At 43.4% G+C, this 23612-nt stretch overlaps 2 protein-coding genes across 2 annotated transcripts in view; both read right to left on the reverse strand.

Annotated features, from left to right (window-relative positions):
- Positions 1–266: 266 nt before the first annotated feature.
- Positions 267–9234, reverse strand: KNSTRN (kinetochore localized astrin (SPAG5) binding protein). The gene is made up of 9 exons (XM_037900485.1): positions 9111–9234; positions 8550–8675; positions 5760–5892; positions 5517–5579; positions 5097–5196; positions 2930–3044; positions 2464–2522; positions 2268–2339; positions 267–837 (listed from the first exon to the last, which is right to left on the reverse strand). Exons 1-9 carry the CDS (start codon positions 9217–9219, stop codon positions 706–708), a joined length of 909 nt encoding a protein of 302 aa, XP_037756413.1. The 5' UTR covers positions 9220–9234; the 3' UTR covers positions 267–705.
- Positions 9235–12835: 3601 nt separating this feature from the next.
- DISP2 (dispatched RND transporter family member 2) overlaps positions 12836–23612 on the reverse strand; it is a 36548-nt gene continuing 25771 nt past the window's right edge. Inside the window, exons 5-8 of the mRNA XM_037901441.2 lie at positions 23324–23439; positions 22314–22432; positions 21056–21153; positions 12836–17268 (exon numbers count right to left, since the gene is read on the reverse strand). Of these exons, the coding sequence (XP_037757369.2) occupies positions 13843–17268; positions 21056–21153; positions 22314–22432; positions 23324–23439 (3759 nt within the window). The 3' untranslated portion in view covers positions 12836–13842. The remainder of the gene's footprint in view (positions 17269–21055; positions 21154–22313; positions 22433–23323; positions 23440–23612) is intronic.

A 23612-nucleotide genomic window follows, 5' to 3' on the forward strand; every position in this document is an offset into this window, starting at 1 on the left:
CCCGCCCCACGCCCTGCCCCCTTGCAATTGAAGCGCAGCTTGCTCTGGGATGAGACGGGCAGGCAGTGCCCAGCCAGACCCTGAGCCGCGCGGGAATCTTCAGCCATCCGCCCGCATCAACTTATACTTCCTGCAGCTGCTTAGGGGAAAGCTGCTGCTGGCATGTGCAGCCAGGGATACGGAAGGGGAAGGGCTGGAACTCAGCTAGAAGAGCAAGAACAGCAGTTTGGGAAAAGCAGTGGTAGTTTACTCCACTTAATCCATCATCAGAGTTGGAAGTAATAAGTCATTTACTGGAAATATGAAAGTACAGTTGAACAACAGAAGGCAGGCATTAAAACAAGCCTAAAAAGCAGGGTTATTTTCCCCATAGAGATAGACATATTTGAAACTAAAATTGATTAAGCAATACAGGTAAAGTCACAAAGCTGGAAAGGTTTGTCTGTAAAAAAATTTACAAAAGAGTAAAAAAAAAAGTTATATATATTTATGCTATGAAGGGGAACCTCTATGGTGGAATGACTTTAATACATCTCTTTTAGGTTTATTAGTCCTCTTAAAAAGGGGCTTTGGTGTACTCTGTGACCCATCAGTAACCTTTAATTCCGTTGTTGACAGTAAACGATGCTCCTGGATCAGAGTCACATATATGTCATGAGAAGTTGATAAGGGCACAAACATGACACAAGGATTAGTCCTTACTCCTCATGTGTCCAAGAGGAGCTCCACCTGATCAACAGTGGCAGCATACTCTTCTGTTTCTCTCTGAAAGGATAGCTGCTTCTCCAGGAAATTGTTTCTATCATTCTCTGCCAGTTTCCACATAGCTGTTGCTGTCTATATGGAAAGAGCAAGTTAGTGCACAGTAGGGACTGTTACAAATACAGTATGTATGACTCCACAGAGGCAGCAGAGCTAAAAGCACATGGCCTTTTTGTAAATCAAGCCACACCAGGAAGACCACTTTGCTTCAGCCCCTTACCCCAAAACACCAATTTCTTACTAAGACATCCTGTTCAAGACCAGCCCTTGGTAACTTCAAAACTCCTGCTGATCAAGTGAGAGTACAATTAAGTATTGTTTTTTGGCTTCATCCAGCTGAATCAAAGTTAATTCAGTAAAGACCACAGTTTAAGGAATCTTGGGTATTCTGAATTTACCATGCTAGCTGGCATAGTAGGAGTTCTCATCCTGAAGAGCCACTTCTGAAACACTGATACATAGATAGCATCCTAGTCACATTTCAGCTACCTGTGGTAGTTATATGGGCATTATTGTAGCATCTGAGCACTTAGCAACCAAATTTATTTTTAAGACCTCCATGAGGTAGGTAAGTACTGTACTCCTTGTTGTAGAGCAGGGGTGGCCAACCTGAGCCTGAGAAGGAACCAGAATTTACCAGTGAACATTGCCAAAGAGCCACAGTAATAGGTCAGCAGCCCCCCATCCGCTACCCCCTCCAGCTCCCAGCACCTCCGACCCACTGGCAGCCCTGCCAATCAGCTATATTGGAAAGTTAGCATCTGTAGCTCTAGCCTCGGAGTCAGCGCCTATGCAAGGAGCCGCATATTAACCTCTGAAGAGCTGCATGCGGCTCCGAAGCCACAGGTTGACCACCCCTGTTGTAGAGATTGGAAAGTAAGGTAAAGACCAGATGACATGCCCAAGGTCACATAAGAAGTCTGTGGCACAGCAGAGAGTTGGACCTAAGTCTGAGTTCCAGGCTGGTGCCCTAACTACTGGACCATCCTTCCTCCCATGAAGGATAATGCTTCATCTGTTGTGAATAGGGTCTTGAGATCTTTAGTGACCCTAAGTAGCAGGAACTTCTCAGTAGATATGTAAATTTGCACTTCCAGAACATTGCCGCCACCCTTTCCAACAATTCTGCAACATTGGCTCATTGCTATTTTCAGAATCACTAGCTTCCTGGTGCGCCCTTCATTCTCTTTTGGAGGCCTCTCATTCCAGTTCTGACTATACTTAATCCTGATTATCTTTGATTATACTGGATCTTCCAAGTTAAGCTGGCTGTTAATTTCAGTGACGTGACCGATTTTAGCTGTAATCCCTTCCCATCTCTTTGGGAACTTAATACCACCTAGAATGTCCTTATTACATGCATATTTACAACAGAAGACAGGAGGCAAGGTAGTAAGCCTGCTACAATACATTGGTCTGCTTGAAGAGAACCCAGGAAACCAGAACTTCAGAAAACCGCAGACATTCAGTTGCCTGGTTTGGGATGAAGGAAAAGGTTGTCTTACCAGAAGCTCTTCCTGTTTTGCAGCCATTTGGCTGAATAGTCTCAGTTCTTCTTTAAGCTTCTCTGTCAGCAACTGAAGAAAAGCCCAAAGCATTTAGTTTATCCAGGTTCTGCACCACACAGCAATTGCCTCTATTATCAATTTAAACTTCTAGTAAACAAGTCTGTTTAACCCAATTCCACTCAAAAGTTCTCACCATTGTCTGCTTCTGACACTCCTTCGTATCTTCTTCCTCCAAGATTTCATTGCCTGTAACTGGTTTATAAATACTTTCATAAGCTTCTTTAGTAGTTACCCAAACGATTCCCCACTAGCTGTTAGACCTCACCTTCACCCACAGTATTAAGTCACTTCACTGCAGAATCAGCCTCTAAATCTACATTAAGAGCAAATCAAGTATTCTGGGGAGTTATGAGTCTGGTTCTTCTGTAGTAAGCAGAGAGCCAGATAGAATAACTTCTCCCTTTCAGTGCAGAGTGATTAGTGCTGTTGCTGTTTGCCAAAACCTCTGCTACACTGAAGTCAAGAATGAATGTCACATGAGCTCCTTGGTTACAACAAAAAGGTCACACCTGAAGAATCAGGGTACCAATTATCATAATGGGAGGAGATGGGGACTAACTCCCCATCTTATGCTTAGAACTGAAATAGTTAGTCCTTACCTGGATCAATATTTCTGCTTTCTAAAATCACCATGCAGTTTTCTTGAAATTTCTTCAGCTTTTGAACTTCTTCTTCCAGGACTTCATTCTTTTCTCTCAAGTCTTTTATAGTGCCCTGTCAGTACCACACAAGTTAGAAGTCAATAGAGCCCCTAAAAAGATTCTTCCTGTTTCCTCCCAACTTCTTCCTAATTCGCAGCCATACCTGCTCCCAATGCATTGGAGATAAGTTCTTGGACACTGATTTAGTTCTCACCACTTTTTAATACTGACAGATTTGGAGCTGCCTGTAATAACTTAATACTATCTCTGGACTCAATTAATGTAGGCATATGTTTTGTTAATTCCTAACAATGTTGCTAATGAAATGCACTCCAAATGCGGGGGGGAAGGGGAGGGAGAGAACAGTAAATCTTGAACAGCCGCTCTTGATGGACAGTACTGGAGTTATTTGTCCTGGAGTGCTGGCTAGACCCCCTATTGACTTGCTAAAATAGGTTTATCCAGGAATGTCTCAGTCCAGTGAGGAGAGAGCAAAACCTCAGAAGGGTTTAGAGACACAGACCAGGTATACAGTAGGAGCGCTTGGCTAGTATAGCTATACCAGCATATTTTACTAGCAAAGCATTCCTAGTATAGACACAGCTTATACCCGTAAAACCACACTTTTGCTGGTATAACTTATTCAAGCACTGCCCTCTGCCCCGCAGAGAAATAAGCTATACCAGCAAAAGCCCAGTTTTGCTGGTACAACTGCATCTGCACTACGGGTTGTTGCTGGCATAGCTCTTCATAACTCTGACATAGCTTTGCTGACAAGAGTTTAAAGTGTAGACCTGGCCATGCTGTGGAGGAAGTCAGAATGTTAAGGGGTAAGAGGAAGAGACTGAAGCAGAAACTATTGAATGTAGGCAACAGACTGTTCCTGAAGGAGTCTAGGGTAATATAGGCCTACTTGAGCTTTTAGGTAAAAAGATAGACTTTTGTTTTAATAATTTAATAATTAAAATGTTATTTTACTCCTGGGGGAATTCTGCGTCATGCAGGATTTCGCAGAAACGTTTTGTGCGCAGAATTCCGCCCCCCCCCCCCCCCCCCCCCCCCCGAAATGGGCTGCAGTGCTGCTGGCTGCCAGTAGGGGCCACTGGACCCAGCAGAGCCCAGTTTGCACATAGAAGAAACGGCTGGGGGGCAGGGGAGGGAGCTGCAGTTCCCCACATGCCCTGAGGGAAGGAGACAGTGGCACGCAGGAAATTCTGCACAAGCCTGGGGCCTAGCGTCATGCTGTTTCTCCCACTAGATCCCTGGGCTCTGGAGGGGAGAGGGGCAGATAAGGGGGGGGGGGTATCTGAACAAGGGGGGGGCCCTGCAGCTGGGGTCTGGGAGGGGAGGGATTGTGGGTGTCTGGCCCTCCAGCTGCGCTCTGGGATGTGAAGGGGGCAGAGAAACAGGACACTGGGTTGTCACAGAGGTTTCCTTAACTCTACTCCTGGGGGAATTTGTGTGTATGTATGTATGTTGTATTGTTACAAACGTACTTGCCGACAGGTATTTTGAAATAAATTACCAAAATAATTGAAACTGGCGTGATTAGGTAGTGTTATTTTGACAAATAAAATTTGCAGAATTTTAAAATATCATGTGTGGAATTTTTACTTTTTTGGCACAGAATGCCCCCAGGAGTATTCTTATGCTGTGTTCCCACTGTTCAGATTCAAGAACACTTTTAAAGAAGGCTGTTTTGTGTCACTGTGTTCACCACTGGTCACAGCTCCTGAAGGGAAGAACTGCAGGTACCCAAATCCACTTGGATCTGTTAAGCAGTCACACTTGGTACTGTAGTCTAGGGCCTGGTCTAAGAATGGAAGAATCACATGATTTTGCCTGAGATGTGAAGGGTCAAGGCCTAAAAGCTAGAAAGATCAAGAGGAGACAGAGGTGCAGCTAACCCTGAATCTTGACAAACTCGTTGCCTTCTATTCCACATACTAGACCTAATAGCAGTCTTCAGTCACAGCTTTAAACAAGTAAATTGGGAGTGTGGTACATGGGAACAGAAGAGATCTTATTTGGACTCAATGAGCCACAGCACTATTCCCCACACAGCTCATAAAAGTATTACCAGATAATCTTTTAACAAGATGATCAGCCAAGCACTGCTTTTTACCTGTGCTCCTGCCAGCTTTGAGTGCAGTTGTTGTTTGGCTATTTCCAACAACTGGTTCTTCGTCTTTAGCTCTGTCTCCAATCTGTATCGGCTCAGAGGTCTGTAGAGAGTGACACATCACCGAGGATTTAACAGATGCCAATTTATGGTTAGTATTCAGCTAAGCATATGGTTAAGACATGCTTCAGCCAGGGAAGTGTCAGCCAGTGTTCAGTGCACCTGCAGTAGTGTAGCTTTCTCTCTTGAAAGATGGAGTGTGCACTGAACTAATACTAGAGTGTTTTGGGCTCCATGTAGCCAGAGTTGATGATTGGCCATCAGCACATGAATTAGACCATACTGTTCATTGCCATACAAGACTGGGCCTCATCAGAGCAGCTAATAGTACTATTTGAGAGAAGTTTTTTTGCACCAACTTACCCTCGTGCAATTGTTGCTGTCTTTTTAGAAAGAGGCTCTGCTTTCTTGGTAGACCTACAGAGACTAAAATGGTAGAAGTATCATTATTATCATCAAAGCGTGTAGTAATTTTGCCAAAACAACTATCACTTTAACAAAAGCCTGATTTTCTAGGCGTATTTTTTGCTACTGACTGGAGTACCTTTTGGAATTTTTAGATTACTAAAAACCTGAAGTTTGTCAGTGCATGTACTTTCCATTTACCCTTGGTTTTTGGCTTTGAAGACACCATCCTCTGGAACATTTGAGCTAAAAGTGAAATTGGGATCTTTGCTGAATTCTGGCTCAACTGTTTTGTTGATACGCTGTTTCTTCGATGGAAATGGCGTCTGTATATCTGCAACAAGATACAAGTGTCACCGAACAATGCGAGGAATTAACAAGAGCAAAAAGTCCTCCAAATTTCACATTAGGAAATCTTGAACTTCAGAGGAATCACTTGCATGTTAACATGTCACTCTAACAAGATGTGAAGTAACAATGACTAAGTAGCACGCCTCACCCCATCCCTACAGTCTCCAAATCCTGAACAGAATACAGGCTCTGAATGAAAAAAATTATGTTACTTAAGCCCTGGATGGGCTACAGTAAGCAGTTTTAGAATGTTGTTTACCATTCCAGCAGTGGATGGGATGGCTTGACACCCAGGTTTAATGACATAGACAGTCATTTCAACATCAGACAGATATATGAACACTGCTTTGATAGCCAAAGTTGTTCAGTGTTGAATGAAGAACAGAGCGATTTAAAAATTTTAGGGTTAGAAGATTTAATTTGACATTGCTTAAGCAAGTACAGACTTCTAACATTGAGATGAAAGTCACACAAAGTCATGAGAAAGCTTGTTCTCTGAATATACAGACTGACTGTATGTCATGATGATCTGGCCACTCTAACATCTGATATTTCCACTAATTATGTAGGGCCTTGTTCACACCAAGCAGTTTTGGAAGTTCAGCGACAGGCTAGCAATAGAAGCATTAGTGTAGAGTAGCCACATGGGTTTTGGCCATCGTATTGTTTTGACATCCTCTGAGCAAAGTTAGGCAAAACTGCGGTTAAGATGACTTTACCTGGCTCCACACTGGTGGAGTTGCACCACTACTAGACCAACAGTAGGATAATTTTTGAAAAAGCTCAGCAATGATGCAAACCGATTTTAAAAAAAAGAACAGTGAGATAACAAATGTGCGATAGCTATCTTGCTGTAAAATCCAAAGCAGATGTGTGAGGTCAGCACTATATGTCCTCCTGGGACTGATCTCACCTAGTTAATCCAGTAGCAAAACTATCATGTCTTGGCTCCACTATGTTTTTACAGAGATAGTTAACACACATTTGTTATCTCACAAACACATTAAAAACACAGGGAATGAAGACAAGCCTAGGAGGCCAAGCATGGAGTGTTTCTGCCCAAAATACAAGTTTCAAGAGGTTATGAACACATGAGGATGGCATGCTAAGAGTTTTCTATTTATCACTGTTATAGTTAAGGTTGTAAATAATTACAGGGTTTAATATTGGATGAACTATCGTAGTTATTAGTAAGATTAAAACCATTCTGCAAATTAAAACAGTGATACTCATGGTTTTACTAAAACAGCGGTTCTCAAACTTTTTTTCCCCGTGGACCACTTGAAAGTTGCTGAAGGTCTTGGTGGACCACTTAATGATCTTTCCAAATGTTGTTTGTACCATTAGCTAACTATTGTAAAGCGCTTTGGATAAAAGTGTTATATATACATATATATATATATATATATATAAAAATAAATAAAAGAAACACCTTAATAGTAAACATTTTTGTTCTAAAAATAAGAGCACACAACTCATATTTTAATATCAATAGTCCTACCTTTCTAATACGATGGATGTGCCCTCTCTCCCCCGCCATGGCAGCCCCCAGGCTAGGGCTGGGGGGCGTGGGGTGTCTCTCCCTCTCTCCCCGGCCGAGGCAGCTGCCACAGAGTTGAGGATGGGAAGGGAAAGTTGCCTTTCTCTGGCCACCGCAGCCCTGGACATCCCCAATTCCCCCTACCCCCTCTTCTCACCCCACTGCCCCCCTCCTTCCCCCAGGGCCACCACCTCACCTTACATGTGTCTTCTCCAGGGTCCAGGCATCTAATTAGAGGAGCCACGCCTGAGCGGCTCCACTAATTAGGTGGCAAAAAGAAAAGGAGTACTTGTGGCACCTTAGAGACTAACAAATTTATTTGAGCATAAGCTTTCGTGAGCTACAGCTACATCAATGAAGTGAGCTGTAGCTCACGAAAGCTTATGCTCAAATAAATTTGTTAGTCTCTAAGGTGCCACAAGTACTCCTTTTCTTTTTGCGAATACAGACTAACACAGCTGCTACTCTGAAACCACTAATTAGGTGGGTGGCCATTCATTCTCTTGCGTGTGACCACCCAGGCACACACCTTAGGGGGAACTATCCGCAGCTCGCGGACCACAGTTTGAGAACCTTTGTACTAAAAGATATTGATGAGCATTTATCCCGGATTCTTTAGAGAGCAAAGTTAATACTCTAGAAAGTTAAGACCTAGGTCACCTGAATCCAAAAACTCCGCAAAGCCATCTCTCATCAGCCTTCTAAAAGTCAAGTATCCCTGGGCCCCTTTACTCCTAAAAATGCAAGGGGTTGTATTCTTTCCCACCAACGGACTTCGCAGTGATAATAATGATAATTAATAATAAAATAAAAATTGACTCTTCTAGCACACCCTCTCCCTGTTTTGCAAAAATTCAACTGGTTTTGAGACACAAACAGGTGCTCAGCTAATGAAAAAGAGGGGTCTTGAAAAGTGTAACGTATTAATGTTTCACAATATAAGAGTCCACATGTATTTCGAAGTAGGCAATAATACTTCGCTGCTGCTCAAAAGGTGCTGGTCTCCCAGCCTTGCTCGAAGGAAGGAAGGGAGACAGAGGACGATTGGCCGCAGTGCTGTGACCAGCCGGAAGCTGCAACACGCCCGCAGGGTGACTGACCTGCGGGGACGCTGCGGGAGAGGGCTGTGGGCGGATGGAAGCTGTAGACCGGGATCCTGGAATGTTCGCTCTCCATGGCCTGCCGGTCCCCGCGGCGCGAGCCGCCGCGCGCCTGGACGCCAAGGGCTACACAGGAAGGAAGCGCCGATCAACGCCCCGGAGGCTCTTCCGGCGGGGCGAGGACGGGAGAGGTGTCCCCGCGCGCCGGTCCCCCGGCGGGACACACACACTTAGCAGGGCCCCGGCAGGTGGGGAGTCTCGCCCTCCCCGGGACGCACAGCGGCCCAGCGAGCGGCGTTTGAAAGACCCAAGGGACGGCGCGCAGGGCTCGGCCAGGCCCGCGGGAACAGCGCGACCGCTCCGACCGTTTCGCTTTGGAACCGAAGTCGGTTCCACGGACACGCCCACCAGCCCGCGCGTGTCGGACCCTAGGAAAGCGCCTCCCCACCCCCGCCCGACAGCCGGGCCGGACCCGTCCCGCGCGCTGCACAGAGCCGGAACGGGGGCGCCCCGGACCGGGTGCCGGCTCGCGGGACAGCGAGAGGTGAAGGCGACAGGCACCTATCTGGGTGGGCGCTGTTCCCGCTGCCGTTTGAAAGTGGGAACGGCGACGAAAGGGCGGGGCGAAGAGGCCGCGCAGGCGCAAAGCCCGCGGGTGGCGTGTGCACATGCGCAGTGGGGAAAGTGAAGCTCCCACCGAATTCACCGCCCTGAGCTGGGGCGGCCAAGTCGGAGGCGCGGGGAACGTGTCCGCGCGCACGTGCCCCCTTGGGGAGTCTCCCTCGGGCGGGGAGAATGGGCGGCGCGGAGCCTCCTACCTTCCAGGGGGCTGCGCGGCGGCGGTGAGAGGGGCGCCGCGATGCTGCGTTATGGCTTGGGGGGGCGGCGGCGGCTGCCCTGCGGCTGCGAGGGAGCCTCGGGCACAGCGGGGTGCCCCCCTCCCCCAGCTCTGCCTGGCCTCTCGCCCAGCTGCAGACCGCCCAGACTTGCAGTACCTCCCCTCCCCGTCCCCGTGAGCGCTGGCAGCGTGGAAGCCTGTCTCGCCCCCCAGCCCTCGTGTGGCCGGTGCTGCGGGGCTGGTGCTACGGGGGGGGGGGGGTTGTCTTGACCCAGCGGTGGAGCTAGGCATAGGCAGACTAACCGGTTGTTCAGAGGCGGAGCAAGGCAAGGGCCCCCTCGTGTTTGGTTTGTGGGAAAGTGCAATTAGTAACTTGTAGGGGATGGGCGGAAATATTCCTGGTAAGGCTCCTAATGAGCTAGCAGCGCTGTCACTGGTTAGTATCGCAAAAAGAAAAGGAGTACTTGTGGCACCTTAGAGACTATTTCCACTGAATGCATCCAATGAAGTGAGCTGTAGCTCACGAAAGCTTATGCTCAAATAAATTGGTTAGTCTTTAAGGTGCCACAAGTCCTCCTTTTCTTTTTGCGAATAGAGACTAACACAGCTGCTACTCTGAAACCTGCTTAGTATCGGTGCACCACCAGCTCGGAAGGGTCGCAGCACGGAGGTAGGAGCAGAGCTGCTGCGAACTTGGGGTTTCCATTTCACAGGAAAATGAGCATTTTGAAATTTGGTTTCATTCCAAATCGGAAGAAAAGCTACTGTTTTTGCAATTTCCTTCACAACGGATATTCTCAAAACGTTCCTTGTGGAAAACGTTAGTTTCACAACATTTCGAATTTCATCTGTAATGTTTTCAATTGTGTATTATTTTGCATTATGTATACATTAGTTCATTCTGTGTTAAGAGGTGTGCATAGTAACTCGTGCATAACTTGAATGCCAGCCTTTCCTTACAACACAAGCAGGACCTGAAGAAGAGCTTTGTGTAGCTCAAAGGCTTGACTTTTTCACCACAGAAGTTGGTCCAATAAAACTGGTTCTCAATCAGGGGTAGCCGTACTGGTGGGGGTACACAGAGGTCTTCCAGGGCACTCAGTAATTCATCTAGCTCTTTGCCTAGTTTTACAACAGGCTACATAAAAATCACTAGCAAAGTCAGTATAAACTAAAATTCCATACAGACAATTATTTATACTGCTCTATAATGTACACTGAAATATAAGTACAATATTTGTATTCCAATTGATTTATTTTATAATTATATGATAAAAATGAGAAAGTAAGCAATTTTTCAGTAATAGTGCGCTGTGAAGCTTTTGTCTTTTTATGTCTGATTTTGTAAGCAAGTAGTTTTTAAGTTTGGTGAAACTTTGGATACACAAGACAACTCACACTCCTGAAAGGGGTACAATAGTCTGGAAAGGTTGAGAACCCTGCAATAAAAGATATTACCTCACCTGCCTTATCACTCTAACACAAGCAGGAAACACTTTGATCAGTATTAAACAGCGGCCCTTAATGATTTCACAAGAGAATATTTCAATTAATGTATTATGCCATGTCAGCTGTAGTGCATAATATGTATATGCACTACTATATGGTATATACATTAATACATTGTGAACTACTACTGCTGACATGTTAGGAAATAACATACAAATAATATAGAAATGAAAAAATAAAATTTGAAGCAAAATTTAGAAATGTTTCCAAAATGAAATTTTTCATACTGAAATTTTTTATGGGAAATTTCATAAAAAAATATACAATTTTTTGGGAAAAATGCTTTGTCAGAAACAGCTTTTCCCAGCAAAAATCTGATGAAAATTTTCTGATAAGCTTTAGTCACAGGGACTGATGTGGGGGAAAGACCCTTAAAGGGTACCAGTGCCGCAAGTGTTTACCATATGTGACAACAGTGGCCATCTGTTTTTTAACTATTTATTTTAAAATTATTTCAACAGATACAGTGATATACAGAGTCCCCAAATACTGTGCAATAATGGTACACTAATCATAGGTATGAATATAAAGGCATGAATTTGACCAATTAAGACTGAAGCACATTTTATGGACTCTAAAACTTCTAAAATCCTAAATTATATAGTTTGTAATGGAAACTCAACACACACAAAATTGCATTGTGGCTGTTGGTTGCCCCTAAAAAAGTGTGCTTAGAGGTCACAGAACAGACATATAACTGTATTTTTGAAAACTCCCTACTTAAAAATGAGAACTTGATCAGATTTTTCAGACACATTTCATATTTTCTCTCTCTCTCTCTCTCTCTCTTTTAACAAGTAAGCCAATCTTTTTTTCCCAAATAACCTTTAGCTTATTTGCCTTTTAAGAGAGCTACAAGCCCTTTGGAACTCAGAGCTTGTCCTCAATATTTGAAGAAGGGTGGATAGATAGTTTTAGGTTTTGCTGCTATTTATTTTTCTGAATATATAATACAAGGCATAGCCATATGTCTAAATATTTATCTTGTTTGTGTCTTCCTTCTTTTACTCAAATCTGATAGATAAGCTTTTCTATTCAAGGATATCACACACTCTGGCATACCATTAGAATGAGCTATGTTTTTAAAGGTAAGCAAGTATGTAAGTCTTTGCAGGATACGTGCCTGAGATAGAACACAGAGATACTGATTTTCCCACCCCTGAGCCAAGACCAGTCTTGCTGCTACTAGTTTTATCAGGCTTTTGTTACAATTATAAGAGATATCTCTCACAGGGAGGTCTCATAGAACTGTTGCTGGGTCATTTGAAATATTATATTTAGTTATTAACTTTATTGCTATGTAATTTTGCACTAGTAGATACTGCTAAAGGATACGTTTTTGCATAATCAGCTCTCCCCTTAGACCCCTATTGTGCAAGCTGATCTGTGCAGGTGTAAATCCTCGAGTTTAGATCAGCTTGCAGAACTAGGCCTTAGTTTTATATTTCAATCAGATGATTCTCCCCTCTCCTCCTCCCCCACGCCTGCACACACTTGTCCCACTTGCACAATGATATGGGATCACACAATAAAGAGATATTTATAAAATCTGTCATTGACTTTCTGGAATACTTATATCATATTTGCTGACATCATTTTCAGATGTGGGCTACAAATCATTGCAATGAATATGAGGTCCCAATTTATAGAAGAACGAAGTCACCGTGTATTCTCAAGTCACTCTTTGTATTTATTACTGTAGAGCTGAAATGCAAGTTGTAGGTGCCATCCGTATGGGATCTAGGCAACCATAAGATAAAATCAAGTTGGAAAATTGAACCATATTAAATACAAACCAGAAGGTCCAGTGTTCCTACTTGAATTTCTTAGCTCTTGCTAACCTGCACCAACCAACCTTGGTGAGTTTCCCAGATAGCTAATATGAATGAATAGATAGCTACAGTGTGCATGTTGATGGATGGAAGCTCAGAGGTGCAAATTTTCTCTTGCTGATGCCATAGGAAAACACATTAGGCATGTACAACATACAGAAAATGAATCACAATATTCATAGCAAAGGCACAAGGTATGACAGTGTTCAGGAGAGTTTGTCATAAATATTTATTTTTATGCTGACTTTTAGAGAGAAAGCTTTTTCTTATTGTAACAAATAAAGACGTGGTTCTTTGTCTTTTGTGGTTCTGGTAAAGAAAAAAGTAAAATTCAAGATTCAGCAAATATGCCAACTTTAAAAATATTTTTACATTTTTGACTGGGATAGAAACTAGCTGTGAACATGAAACACTAGCTGCCCAAGTCACAGAGGACAAGGAGATGGCTTTCTGTCAAGGAAAACCCCACGTTGAAGCAGTGTCAGAAGGAGTTCCCTCCAGTGAAACCAGCTGAAATCTTGATCTGAAAGATATTTGGGGCTGGACTATATATAGTCTTCTCATTGAAGAGTAACAGACCACACCAGTTGAAAAACACTCACTGGACAGATTTAAACAAATATCTGAATACAATTCCTTTGGGGAAATTTGTAAACCTGGACTGCTAATAAAAACAGAGATCTGCTTCAACAGGAAACAGTTCTCTTTCCAGCCATTAGCCAGATTCCAATGATTAACAATTATAGATATTTTTCTACATGGGATTTATTTCTTTAAATATCTAGAGAGAGTCAATTCTTTAATCATTATCCCCTTCTTTCTTGTACTTGGCAGGAAAACAAAATCTAATCACTATAGGGAATGTCAAAAAGTACAAATGTGAATATGGCACGGGCTGCTGGATGGTCAACATTTTTTTACTGCATTAAAATTCACCTCTAATCCTCATTTTTTTCTAATATCAGATTTGCTGACTCAGTGAAAATGTAGGCATCTCTACAGCTGAAATACCTAGCTCAAAGAGGGAAGGGAGGAAAGATTTTATATTTACAGTGTAAATAGGAGGTTTATTTCCTGTTTTCTTCTGTAATTGAGTTTTACTTTCTTGGAGATTTCAGCTGCTGTAACCAGAATTTTGTGCACTGGATCGTTTGATCCAAACATCAGGCATGTCTGGTTGGCTGTTTGGTAAAACAACGGGACCTTCACTCCCTAATCCCAATCGGTTTTTCCAAGAAGAGCTGTTTTGCTGGGATGCTGGTAGAGATACGTCAAAGACGGTCTCTCTCAGGTCCAACCTCAGGGTCTCTCTCTTCCCATTCAGGTGACCTCTCTCTGCTGCACAGCAGGAATCAGACACATCTAAGACATTGGGACAAGAACTGGCTGACTCAGCAAGTTTTATGCTCTGCTCAAAATCACTGAGAGAGATCTCACTTGAGACGTTGAGCACATTGAAAGAACTGCTATGAGAACAAAGGCCTCTGTGAAATTTGTAAATTTCAGCTTCAGGGATATTAGTATTTTCTGAGGTATAATCTGACTGTTGTTGAGCAGTGTCTCTAGAACACTGAGATTTATTTAACTGTCCTTCATCTTTCATGCTGGCTGAATAAAGATAATCCAGCATGTATCCATCCCAGGCTTTTGGACCATATTTTTGACATCTACAATCCCTGCAGAGCCTCTCTCCATGAATTTCTGCTTCTGCTCCCGAGCTGCTATGTTTGTAAGGAGAAGATGTTTGCAAGGCAGGGCACTGACAAAGATCTACACGGTGGTCCATTAGAGTCTCCTGCAGATTCTGTCTGTCTGTTTCAAGAGAAGGATGGATTCCTATTCTGGGACACCTGCTGTCTTGGAGCTGTATGTCTTCAGACAGGACAGAAGGACGATTAGACAGTTTGCTTGTGGAAGTGCTGTTGTCAAAACTGTCACTAAGTTTTCTGGCCAAGGGCTGGAGCTCATACTGTTCATTTGCAGTGTTAGACTCTTGCACCTTCCGTAATCTGTTCTGCTTCTCTTCTCCCCCACAGTTAAAGCTTCCGTTTGGCCTGGAGTCATCAGAATAGTCCTTCAAGGCATAGGTGCAAGGCCAAAGGATCTGACCACAGTTCTTCTCTGGGCCAAAGAAGCAGCATAGAGACTGAAAAAAGAAGCTGGCAAATCCACAGCTGATACACTTGATCATCATTATGAATATCCCCAGCTTCCGGTATGCCAGCACTGTGGCAGGCAGCATGATGATACCTGCAGAAAACAGAGCAGATGCCACCATAGCAGTGGCACAGCTCATCTGCTTCAGAGAGAAGGCCACTCGGCTCAGGCGATCAGAATGTGGGCACAAGTGGTAGGAAATACAGTAGTTCACTGTAAAGTCAGTGGAGAGGCCTACTGCTGCTGAAATGAAGAGAGACTCCACTGCATTGAGCTGCCATTCCAACAGCACCAAAAGTCCAACAGTTACCAGGACAGTGCCTGTGATAGCTGTAACAGAGAATATGCTAAGAATAACATTCCAGGTGGTGAGCAGCAGCACCACAAAAGAGATGGTTATGGATAGTCCTATGACCACCATTGTCTCTGTGCTAAGACTGTGCTGGAGATTATATAGCTCTAGTTTACTGGTGTACCATCCATTCTGAAGCCCCATGGGGGCAGTTTTCATTTCCTCTGTTATCCAGTGGCCAATTTCATTGTAGAATTGTTTGGCTTTGCTGTAGTTGAAGCTGTAGTGATAAATAGTTTGAAACTGTAGCACCAAGGCAATTAGGTTTCCCTCTCCATCAAATCTAAGACCCAAATCATAGGTTTCAGCCCCATCTCTGCCTTGTTCCATGATCATCATTTTGATGCAGTGCAGGAAGACTTCGCTTCCATAGGGGAAGGGGAAGTGGTTACAGCAGAGATTGAAGCTGTGATCTTGCTGGGAGCACTGGCGACTGTCCATCCACGTGTGAAACTCCTCCATGAAACAAACTGTAGATTTCTGCTCCAGATCAGAATAGTAGAAAGTTTGATTCTTCACTTTTTGGCAGAACTCCAAGAGCCAGTTTTGAGCTTCAGGATTTTGGATTGTAAATGTGGTATCTTTCACCAGCGTGCCATTGCTCTTAGGATTGAAATGATCCCCGTTGTCCACAGGCAGTATGCCCCAGACTATAGTGATGGGCATGTGTTGTCCTTCTCCATGCTCCAGCCTCTCAAACATGAACTGGTGACAGTATTCTGCATCATATCTCTCAAAGGGATGGCTTAACCTAAACATCTGGACAGATGGCATCTCTAAACTGGGGAGTTTTAGTTTAGGATTAAAACAGGAAATGTAGGCACCCCCTATTGCCAAGGCTGTGAACCAGCAGATCCAAATGTAACGAAACTTTATAACACCACATGGAAGAATCTTCTCAAATAACAGCTTGGAGGTTTCACACAAGGTATTCTGGAGACCCCTGAGTATATGATGGAGAGAGAAAATAACTCTTTTATGCCCACTATAGTTCCAATAGTCTTCTGGTTTATAAATGCAGTTTGTTGCTATGTAGCGTTCATACAACACAACAGAAGATGGAAGCCAAGTTACCATGAATACTAAATTCACCAATACACAGGTGCCCATATAGATGGCAAAACAGCAGATGGCAATTATATTGCTCATATAGCTGGCATAGAAAGCAGCACCTGTTGTAAAGGAAGACGCCAGCATGAGATACCCAAAGTGGTGCATGGTTTGGCTCATCCACTGCAGGAGGCCTGCAGAAGGATTCTGGCTCTTGCTGAGGCTCCAGAGATCAAAAAACACAAAGGTGTGATTTGCGCAAATGCTACTGAGAATGACAACTGCTGTCAGGTTTACAAAAGGGAAGTAGGTGAATCTGAAGGCCACCTTATACAAGAAGAAGGAGATCATCAAAGAACTGACAACAATCATAAGGACCATAAAAGTAATAAAGATTGAGCGTAAATAAAAAGTCATACTTAGAAAAATGGCTAATATTGCCAGGACTGGATACATGGTATCCAGTAGAAGATAGTGCTGGAATAGTTTCTGTTTAAGACCCAGGTCCATTCCAGTGATTGATGTGTAATTATCAAACAGGTCCCATGACTCCAGGTTGTCCAGGTAGATTTCCATCATAGATGCTCCTTTCTTTGTAGGCAAAAACAGCAGGCTGTATTTCAGTGATGGCACTTGATATTCCATTGTCTGAAGACTGAGAAAGTCTCTGTCAACCAAGAAGTGAAGAAGCTGGTAAATACCACTGAACCGGGTACATTTTTCTGGTACTTTGGCACACTGAGAGTGTTTCTCTCTTCCAGTCCTGGGACCTATGCAAGAAGGAATAAGGATACCTTTGTGGTAGTCTGGGGCACAGGAACGGAGGAGTGCCAGGGTGTGGGAGACATCTGCTTGAGTTATCTCCAAACAAGAAGATCTGTTGTGAAGGACAGCAATATAGTTACCCAGAGACCAGCTTGGGCAGCATTCATTGCCTTCAGTACGTTGACAGAGATTCCCAAAATGAGCATGTGAGCGGATCTGAAAAACAGCCAATAGGAGAACATCAGATTAGACTCTCCCTATAAAACTTTTTACTCTACTGCCTTTATACAGCAGAGTGTTTAAATTCTCACTAGAATTATCCTGTCCTCCTCATGTTTATAAACCCTGGCTCCCCAACCTTTTGTTGACAAAATACAATATATTGTAGCCATTGAAACAAGATGTTTGGACAGCACTTTTTCCAAAACTAAATTAATAGCCTCTGTTATATATTTCTTGCACTGATTTAAGAATTGGGATCCTTCCTCAATCCATTGTCCTACTACTAGTGACAGCAGCTTCCCTCATTTTACATTCATTCTCTGGATTAGGATGACTAAGATGAGAATTTTTAAATCTTTATCCTTTTTCTTTTAAGCTTCTTTTTTCTGCACCGCAGTGACGTTCTGTGAAGGACATAAGCAGAAGGTATGGTGCTGTAAGGATAAGGCCTTTTCCTGCAGCTATAAGGCCTAAAGCCTTTGTCTGCAGCAGCCATTAGCTAAGAAGCAGGAAATCACATCCTAACATTCCATCTAAATTACATTAAAACAAAGTAATATCAGGCTATTAAGAAGACGATCCTGTCCTCATAGCACCCAACATCACTAGATAAAAAACCAGATCTTATGATGGTTAAAGAAAACTTAGTTTGATAGCATTCTGTCTGGCAAGAAATCACTTATCCATAGTTGTGGTTGAGAAATCCCCATTTCTTTATTGTTTTCTTTTTATGGTCCCCCTTTCTCTATTGTGTGTATGTATGATCTCTGTCTGGTTCTTTGATTGTTTCTGTCTGTTACATAACTGATTTACACCTTGCAAAATTAATTAATGTGGTGGGATATGATTGGTTAGAGAATTTTGTTACAATATGTTAGGATAGGTTAATAAAATGATTGGTTAAGGTATAGCTAAGCAAGACTGAAGTTTCACTATATAAACTGGTTTTTCACAGACTTGAAGAGGTTTTTTTTTTTTAAGCTAAGAGCAGCTAGAGGGTTTTTTGTCTATTTGCCTGGAGACAGAGGTGTTAGTTTTTTTTTTTTGAAGGATTTTTCTGTAGGCTGAGAATAGCTATCAGAGAACATAGGTATCATGTTACCACACAGCAAAATTTTACAAGCCAGGTTTTTTGGTTTTGTTTTGTGGTTTTCTTTCTAACTCTGAGGTGTAAAGTTAGTTAAAAACAGAGAGGCTAGGATGACAGAAACCAAGGCACAACACAAACTGGAGTTAACCAGACTGGAGGCAGTGAAAGAGGGAGAAAAAGCCCAAGAGGCTGCCCACAGGAGAGCTATGGAGGCAAGGAAAAAAGAACTGGAGGAGAAGGAAAGAGAGAGGAAGCATGCACTGGAGATGGAGAAGGCAAAGGCTCAGCAGAATATACCGGATACCCCTAACAATCCTTACCCAACAATCCACAAATGGGAGCGACTATGTCCACAGTATGATGAATCCAGTGATATTGCTGAATATTTTCTCACCTTTGAGAGACTGTGCACACTCCATAAAATTCCTGAAGCTCACAAGATGACCACATTGGTTGCAAAATTGACTGGAAGGGCTCTGGACATATTCAATAAGATACCTATTGATGAGGCTTCTAACTATAATAAATTTAAGGATTTGGTTTTAAAGCAATTTCAAGTTACACCTGAAACTTACAGAGTAAAATTTAGAGCCCTTATGAGAGGACCTGCACTAAGTAATGTGGCTTATATAAACCAGATGAAGGCTCTGTTAGATAAATGGGTCAAAGGAAGGGGTGTTACTAGCTCTGTAGGAATGTGTGATTTGATGACTCAGGAGCAATTCCTGAATATGTCCAAGGAGGATACAAAACAGTGTTTATGGGATAAGAAAATGGACTCAGCAGAAAGTGTTGCTTCTTATGCTGATCAATACAAGCAGTCCCAGACCGCCAGCGAGGCGGGGCAAACCAGAACAAAACGGAGAGAGAAACAACCCTGGTCACAGTTGGAGCGGATACCAGAAGGGACAGCCTCAGACCCCACCCTACTATCAGGGGCAGCCCAAGGCCCCAACTACACCCCAAGGAACACTCCAGACATCTTATCGTCCCACCACACCATTCTCCAGCAACCACCTCGGCCCAGTGACCTGTCAGCTGGACGATGTTTTAAATGTAACGAGCCGGGGCATGTAAAGACCAACTGCCCCAAGAACCCCAACAGATTACAGTTCATTGCACCAGAATCACACCAGGGGTCCTCAGGCCCAGACAGCCTCAGAGTCAAGGGAAACTGTGAGTGTGGGCGGGAAGAAGGTCACCGCGTGGAGGGACACCGGAGCACAAGTGTCGGCTATCCGTGCTTCCTTAGTGGACCCCAACTTAATCAACCCAAAGGTCCAAGTGACGATTCAACCCTTCAAGTCCAAATCTTTCGATTTCCCTACAGCCAAGTTACCTGTCCAGTACAAGGGCTGGTCAGGAATGTGGACTTTTGCAGTCTATGATGATTACGCCATTCCCATGCTGCTGCGGGAAGACTTGGCCAACCAGGTAAAGCTGGCCAAGAGGGTTGGAATGGTCACCCGCAGCCAGACTAAGCAAGCTTCCACACCTATCCCTGTTCCTGAGCCTTCCACCAGGGCCCTGTCTGTGTTACCAGAAACCCAGATGGAGGTGGTGGAACTGGATCCACTGCCAACAACTGCAATGGCAGTAGTGGATCCAGTCCCACAGACCCAGCCCAAGCCAGTCCCCGAACTGAAACTGGCAAAGCAACCAGCACCAGAACCATTGCCAGCACTGAGTTCAGCGCTTGCAACCCCGTCTACAGCTCCAACACCAGAGGGCACCACCGAGCCTGCACTGGCAGCAGCAGCAGATGACCCTACACAAGAGGTTCAGCCAGAGCCTGAAATACCCCAAAGTGCACCAGCGGAGAGTGGTTCACCATCAACGGAAACAGCCCCATCACCTGCATTGCTTCCAGAGGGACCAAGCCTAGGTCCACAATCCAATGAGGAACTGATGTCTCCAGCATCAAGGGAACAGTTCCAGACCGAACCGGAAGCAGATGAAAGCCTCCAGAAAGCTTGGACAGCGGCACGGAGCAACCCACCGCCTCTCAGCTCTTCTAATCAATCCAGAGAATTAAAGGTTTGTCAGTTTACAACTAAGAGACCATGGAGCCATTCTTACCAGTCTTGGATTAAAATATTATTGGCAATTTAGAAGACTAGGTCTAGTCACATCCAGTGCAGTCCTCTCTGGATAGAAGGCCATATTGCTTATCTATCACCATCTTATCTGGCACCTCTAATTTAGAGAGGATGTTGTGCTGTTGGAAGTGCCAATGTCCAATGAATCTGATCACTTATATTTATTAAAGATCCCATGGTGCTCTTCACAAAACTATCATAATCTAATCTAATCTTTCTGTTTATGTGGTCCTCCTCACTGTAGTGTGTGGGGTGTTAGGCTCAGTATATGGGCAAATTCCTCTTTTGGTAATTACATTAACCACCCTAAATTCTATAGTTTCAGTTCGATATACTATCATCAGTTTCTTGCCCAAGATGTTGTGTGTGTACTACAAAACAGATATGGCTCTTCAGCCCAGAGGCAGCTGCATTTCAGTGGTAGGTAAAGTTATTCTTTTATTTATAAACCTGTAAAATCCATTGACATTCTCCAGGATGAAAGATACTATATCTCTCATATGATTTTTTTCTTGCTAGGTTTTAATTAATGATTAAACCAGTACATTGAAATGAGATTGCATATGTATACATTCCCCATGGTAATACTAACCTTGTCCTGTTCAATTTGACACATGGACTGAATCGCTTGCAAGTTCCACAAACTCCCAGCAGTTGTGGACATAAACACCAGCTGAGAGTAACTCTTTCCTAAAAATCAGAAATGTAATGAGGTAACCGAGGAGGAATCAGCCATACTGTTTGAAATAGTTAGTCTACTTAAAAACCATAATGCCATGTGTAAGTCCAACACTAGATAATTCTATCAGTTGAAATGGAGCAACAGAGCTTATGGATCTTGATGAATGATAGGGCTATAAAGTGTGCAAATTGCCTCATGGGACCTCTGCCTCATCACGCTTTCCATATGTGTCAGGGTCAGGAAAGGAGGGACATATGGGGTTCTCTCATTATAATTTTCACCTGTGAAGTTCATTTCTCTACAGCGAAACTATTGTGGATCTGATTCAGGCCATTTCTGTACCCACTGTTACCTCCTGACAAAAATCTGTACAGTTGGTTGTGGGGGAGGGAGGGAGAGGCTGAGGCCCTGAGAAACTGTAAGTTCTGTACTCCAGTACTTAAGAGGATGACTTAAAGCAGGGGATTGGGAATCAGAATATCTAGGTGCTATTCCCATAAGTCCACTCACTTGTGTTATTTCTGGCAAGTCACTTAACCTCTCTGTGCTCAATTTCCCCACGCATCTGTAAAATGGAATACTGTGGAAGAGAGAAACCCCCACCCCCCTCTTATTATTTACTTTTTTCCAATGGAAAAGTATGAAAAAAAATTTATTTGAGGCAAAGTGTTATTTTCATTTTTTTACTTTTTACATACTGTTCCAGTTGGGAAAAAAGAAGGAGAGAAAGTAAGAAACTGAGAGATAAAATGGGTACTTTCTCATTATTCCAAAATGAACATTTTTGGAAATTTTCAATTTTGGAAGAAAATTTTTAATTTTTAATATTTTTTAAGAACACACCCTTCAACAATGATTTTTTGGGGGGCTAGGGGAAGAATTCATTTTTCATGAAATCCAATAAAACCCGTACAAAATTTCAGTCAGCTCTGCTCACCGATAACCGGGGAGGCTTAATAAATTAATGTTTGCAAAATGCTGCAAGATCACTAGACGAAAGACACATTAGAGTGCACAGAATTGTATTATGCCTGACTGCTTTATTGGGCATTTTCTGAACACTTCCACATGTACTGGATGTTACATCTCTTTGTGCTACTGCAGTTTCCCACTGTCCCCTCTTTCTTGGTCATTACATTTTGAAGGTGTATGTTAAGACTTCACTCACCTGGGGGGCCACAAAAGAAACTGTCCTTTCCATAGTCTTGTTCTACCATCCGTCTTGTTCTTGCTTCTTGTTCGCCATGGATAAACCTCTGCCCTCTGTTAATACCAACGTCACCATAGCTATCAAGAGATCACAATTATCCTTCTATGGAACAGCTGGATTCAACATCTTTCTACCAGTCATGTGGTTGACTAGCCATGGGTTGTCACACCATGAAAATGTGCTTTGATGAGACATAATGCAATTGGAGCGGCCACTGGCCTAAAATGAGAACATGGTTTGGGTCCAGGGGTTCAGTATTGGACTGTTGTACAGGTTTGACTGCATCAGTTTGCAGCCATGAGTGATTAAGTTAGATCCCACATCACTCCTGTTGGTAGTCACTGAATTATTGCTGCAGATGCTTAAAGCTGTTGGGTGAAATTTTCAAAAGTGCCTTGGTGACTTAAGTGACTGCACTGCAATGAATGACCCGTTGCATGGCCATGGGTGGCCTGGGTCAGCTGCCTCAGTCTCGCAGGTCTTGGGCTGTGGGGCTATTCAATTGTAGTGTAGACATTCAGGCTCAGGCTGAAGCCCAGGCTCTGAGACCCCATGAGAGGGAGGGTCCCAGAGTCCAGGCTCCAGCCTCAGCCTGAATGTCTACATTGCAAATTTTTAGATCTACAGCCCAAGCACTACACGGCTGAGTCAGCTGACCTAGGCACTTGAGACTCGTTGCTGCAGCTTTTTTACTGCAGTGTAGACATACCCCTAGGAGCCTAATCCTATTTTGAAAAGTGATTTTAGGAGCCTAAGTCTCATTGACAGCCAATGGATTTACGCTCTTAAGTACATAAATCAATTTTGAAAATGGGGATTTAGGCTCCTAATTCACTTTGGGATGTTTGAAAATGTTACTTATTGATTTTACAACTCAGTTGCAACCAAACTAAGATGTCACATCATTAGTAAAGCAGTCTCACTGTGGCATTGCAAGCACTGAAACCCAAAGAACTAAATTCAGATACCTGTTCTTTTCAGTGTAGGGAGAAAGCAAAAGGGTCTTCTGATAGCCCGTATGGGTTTGTACATTCTTCCAGACAATGAGTTTTCTGCCAATGTCAGTATCTCGAGGCGCAAATCCCTATAGCCAAGCAAAAGGGTTTTATTAACTTGTCAGACTTGTGCTTTGGCTTAACCTTCCTTAGCCCACCTCCTCCACACCTTATGTCAGACACAGCACATGTCTGTGATTATTAAAATCTAATCACATTTTTTGAGGCACACACAAATTGAATTTCTCTTAGAAAGGGGGGC

The sequence above is a fragment of the Chelonia mydas genome, chromosome 6 (genome assembly GCF_015237465.2).
Source record: "Chelonia mydas isolate rCheMyd1 chromosome 6, rCheMyd1.pri.v2, whole genome shotgun sequence".
Taxonomy (NCBI): domain Eukaryota; kingdom Metazoa; phylum Chordata; order Testudines; family Cheloniidae; genus Chelonia; species Chelonia mydas.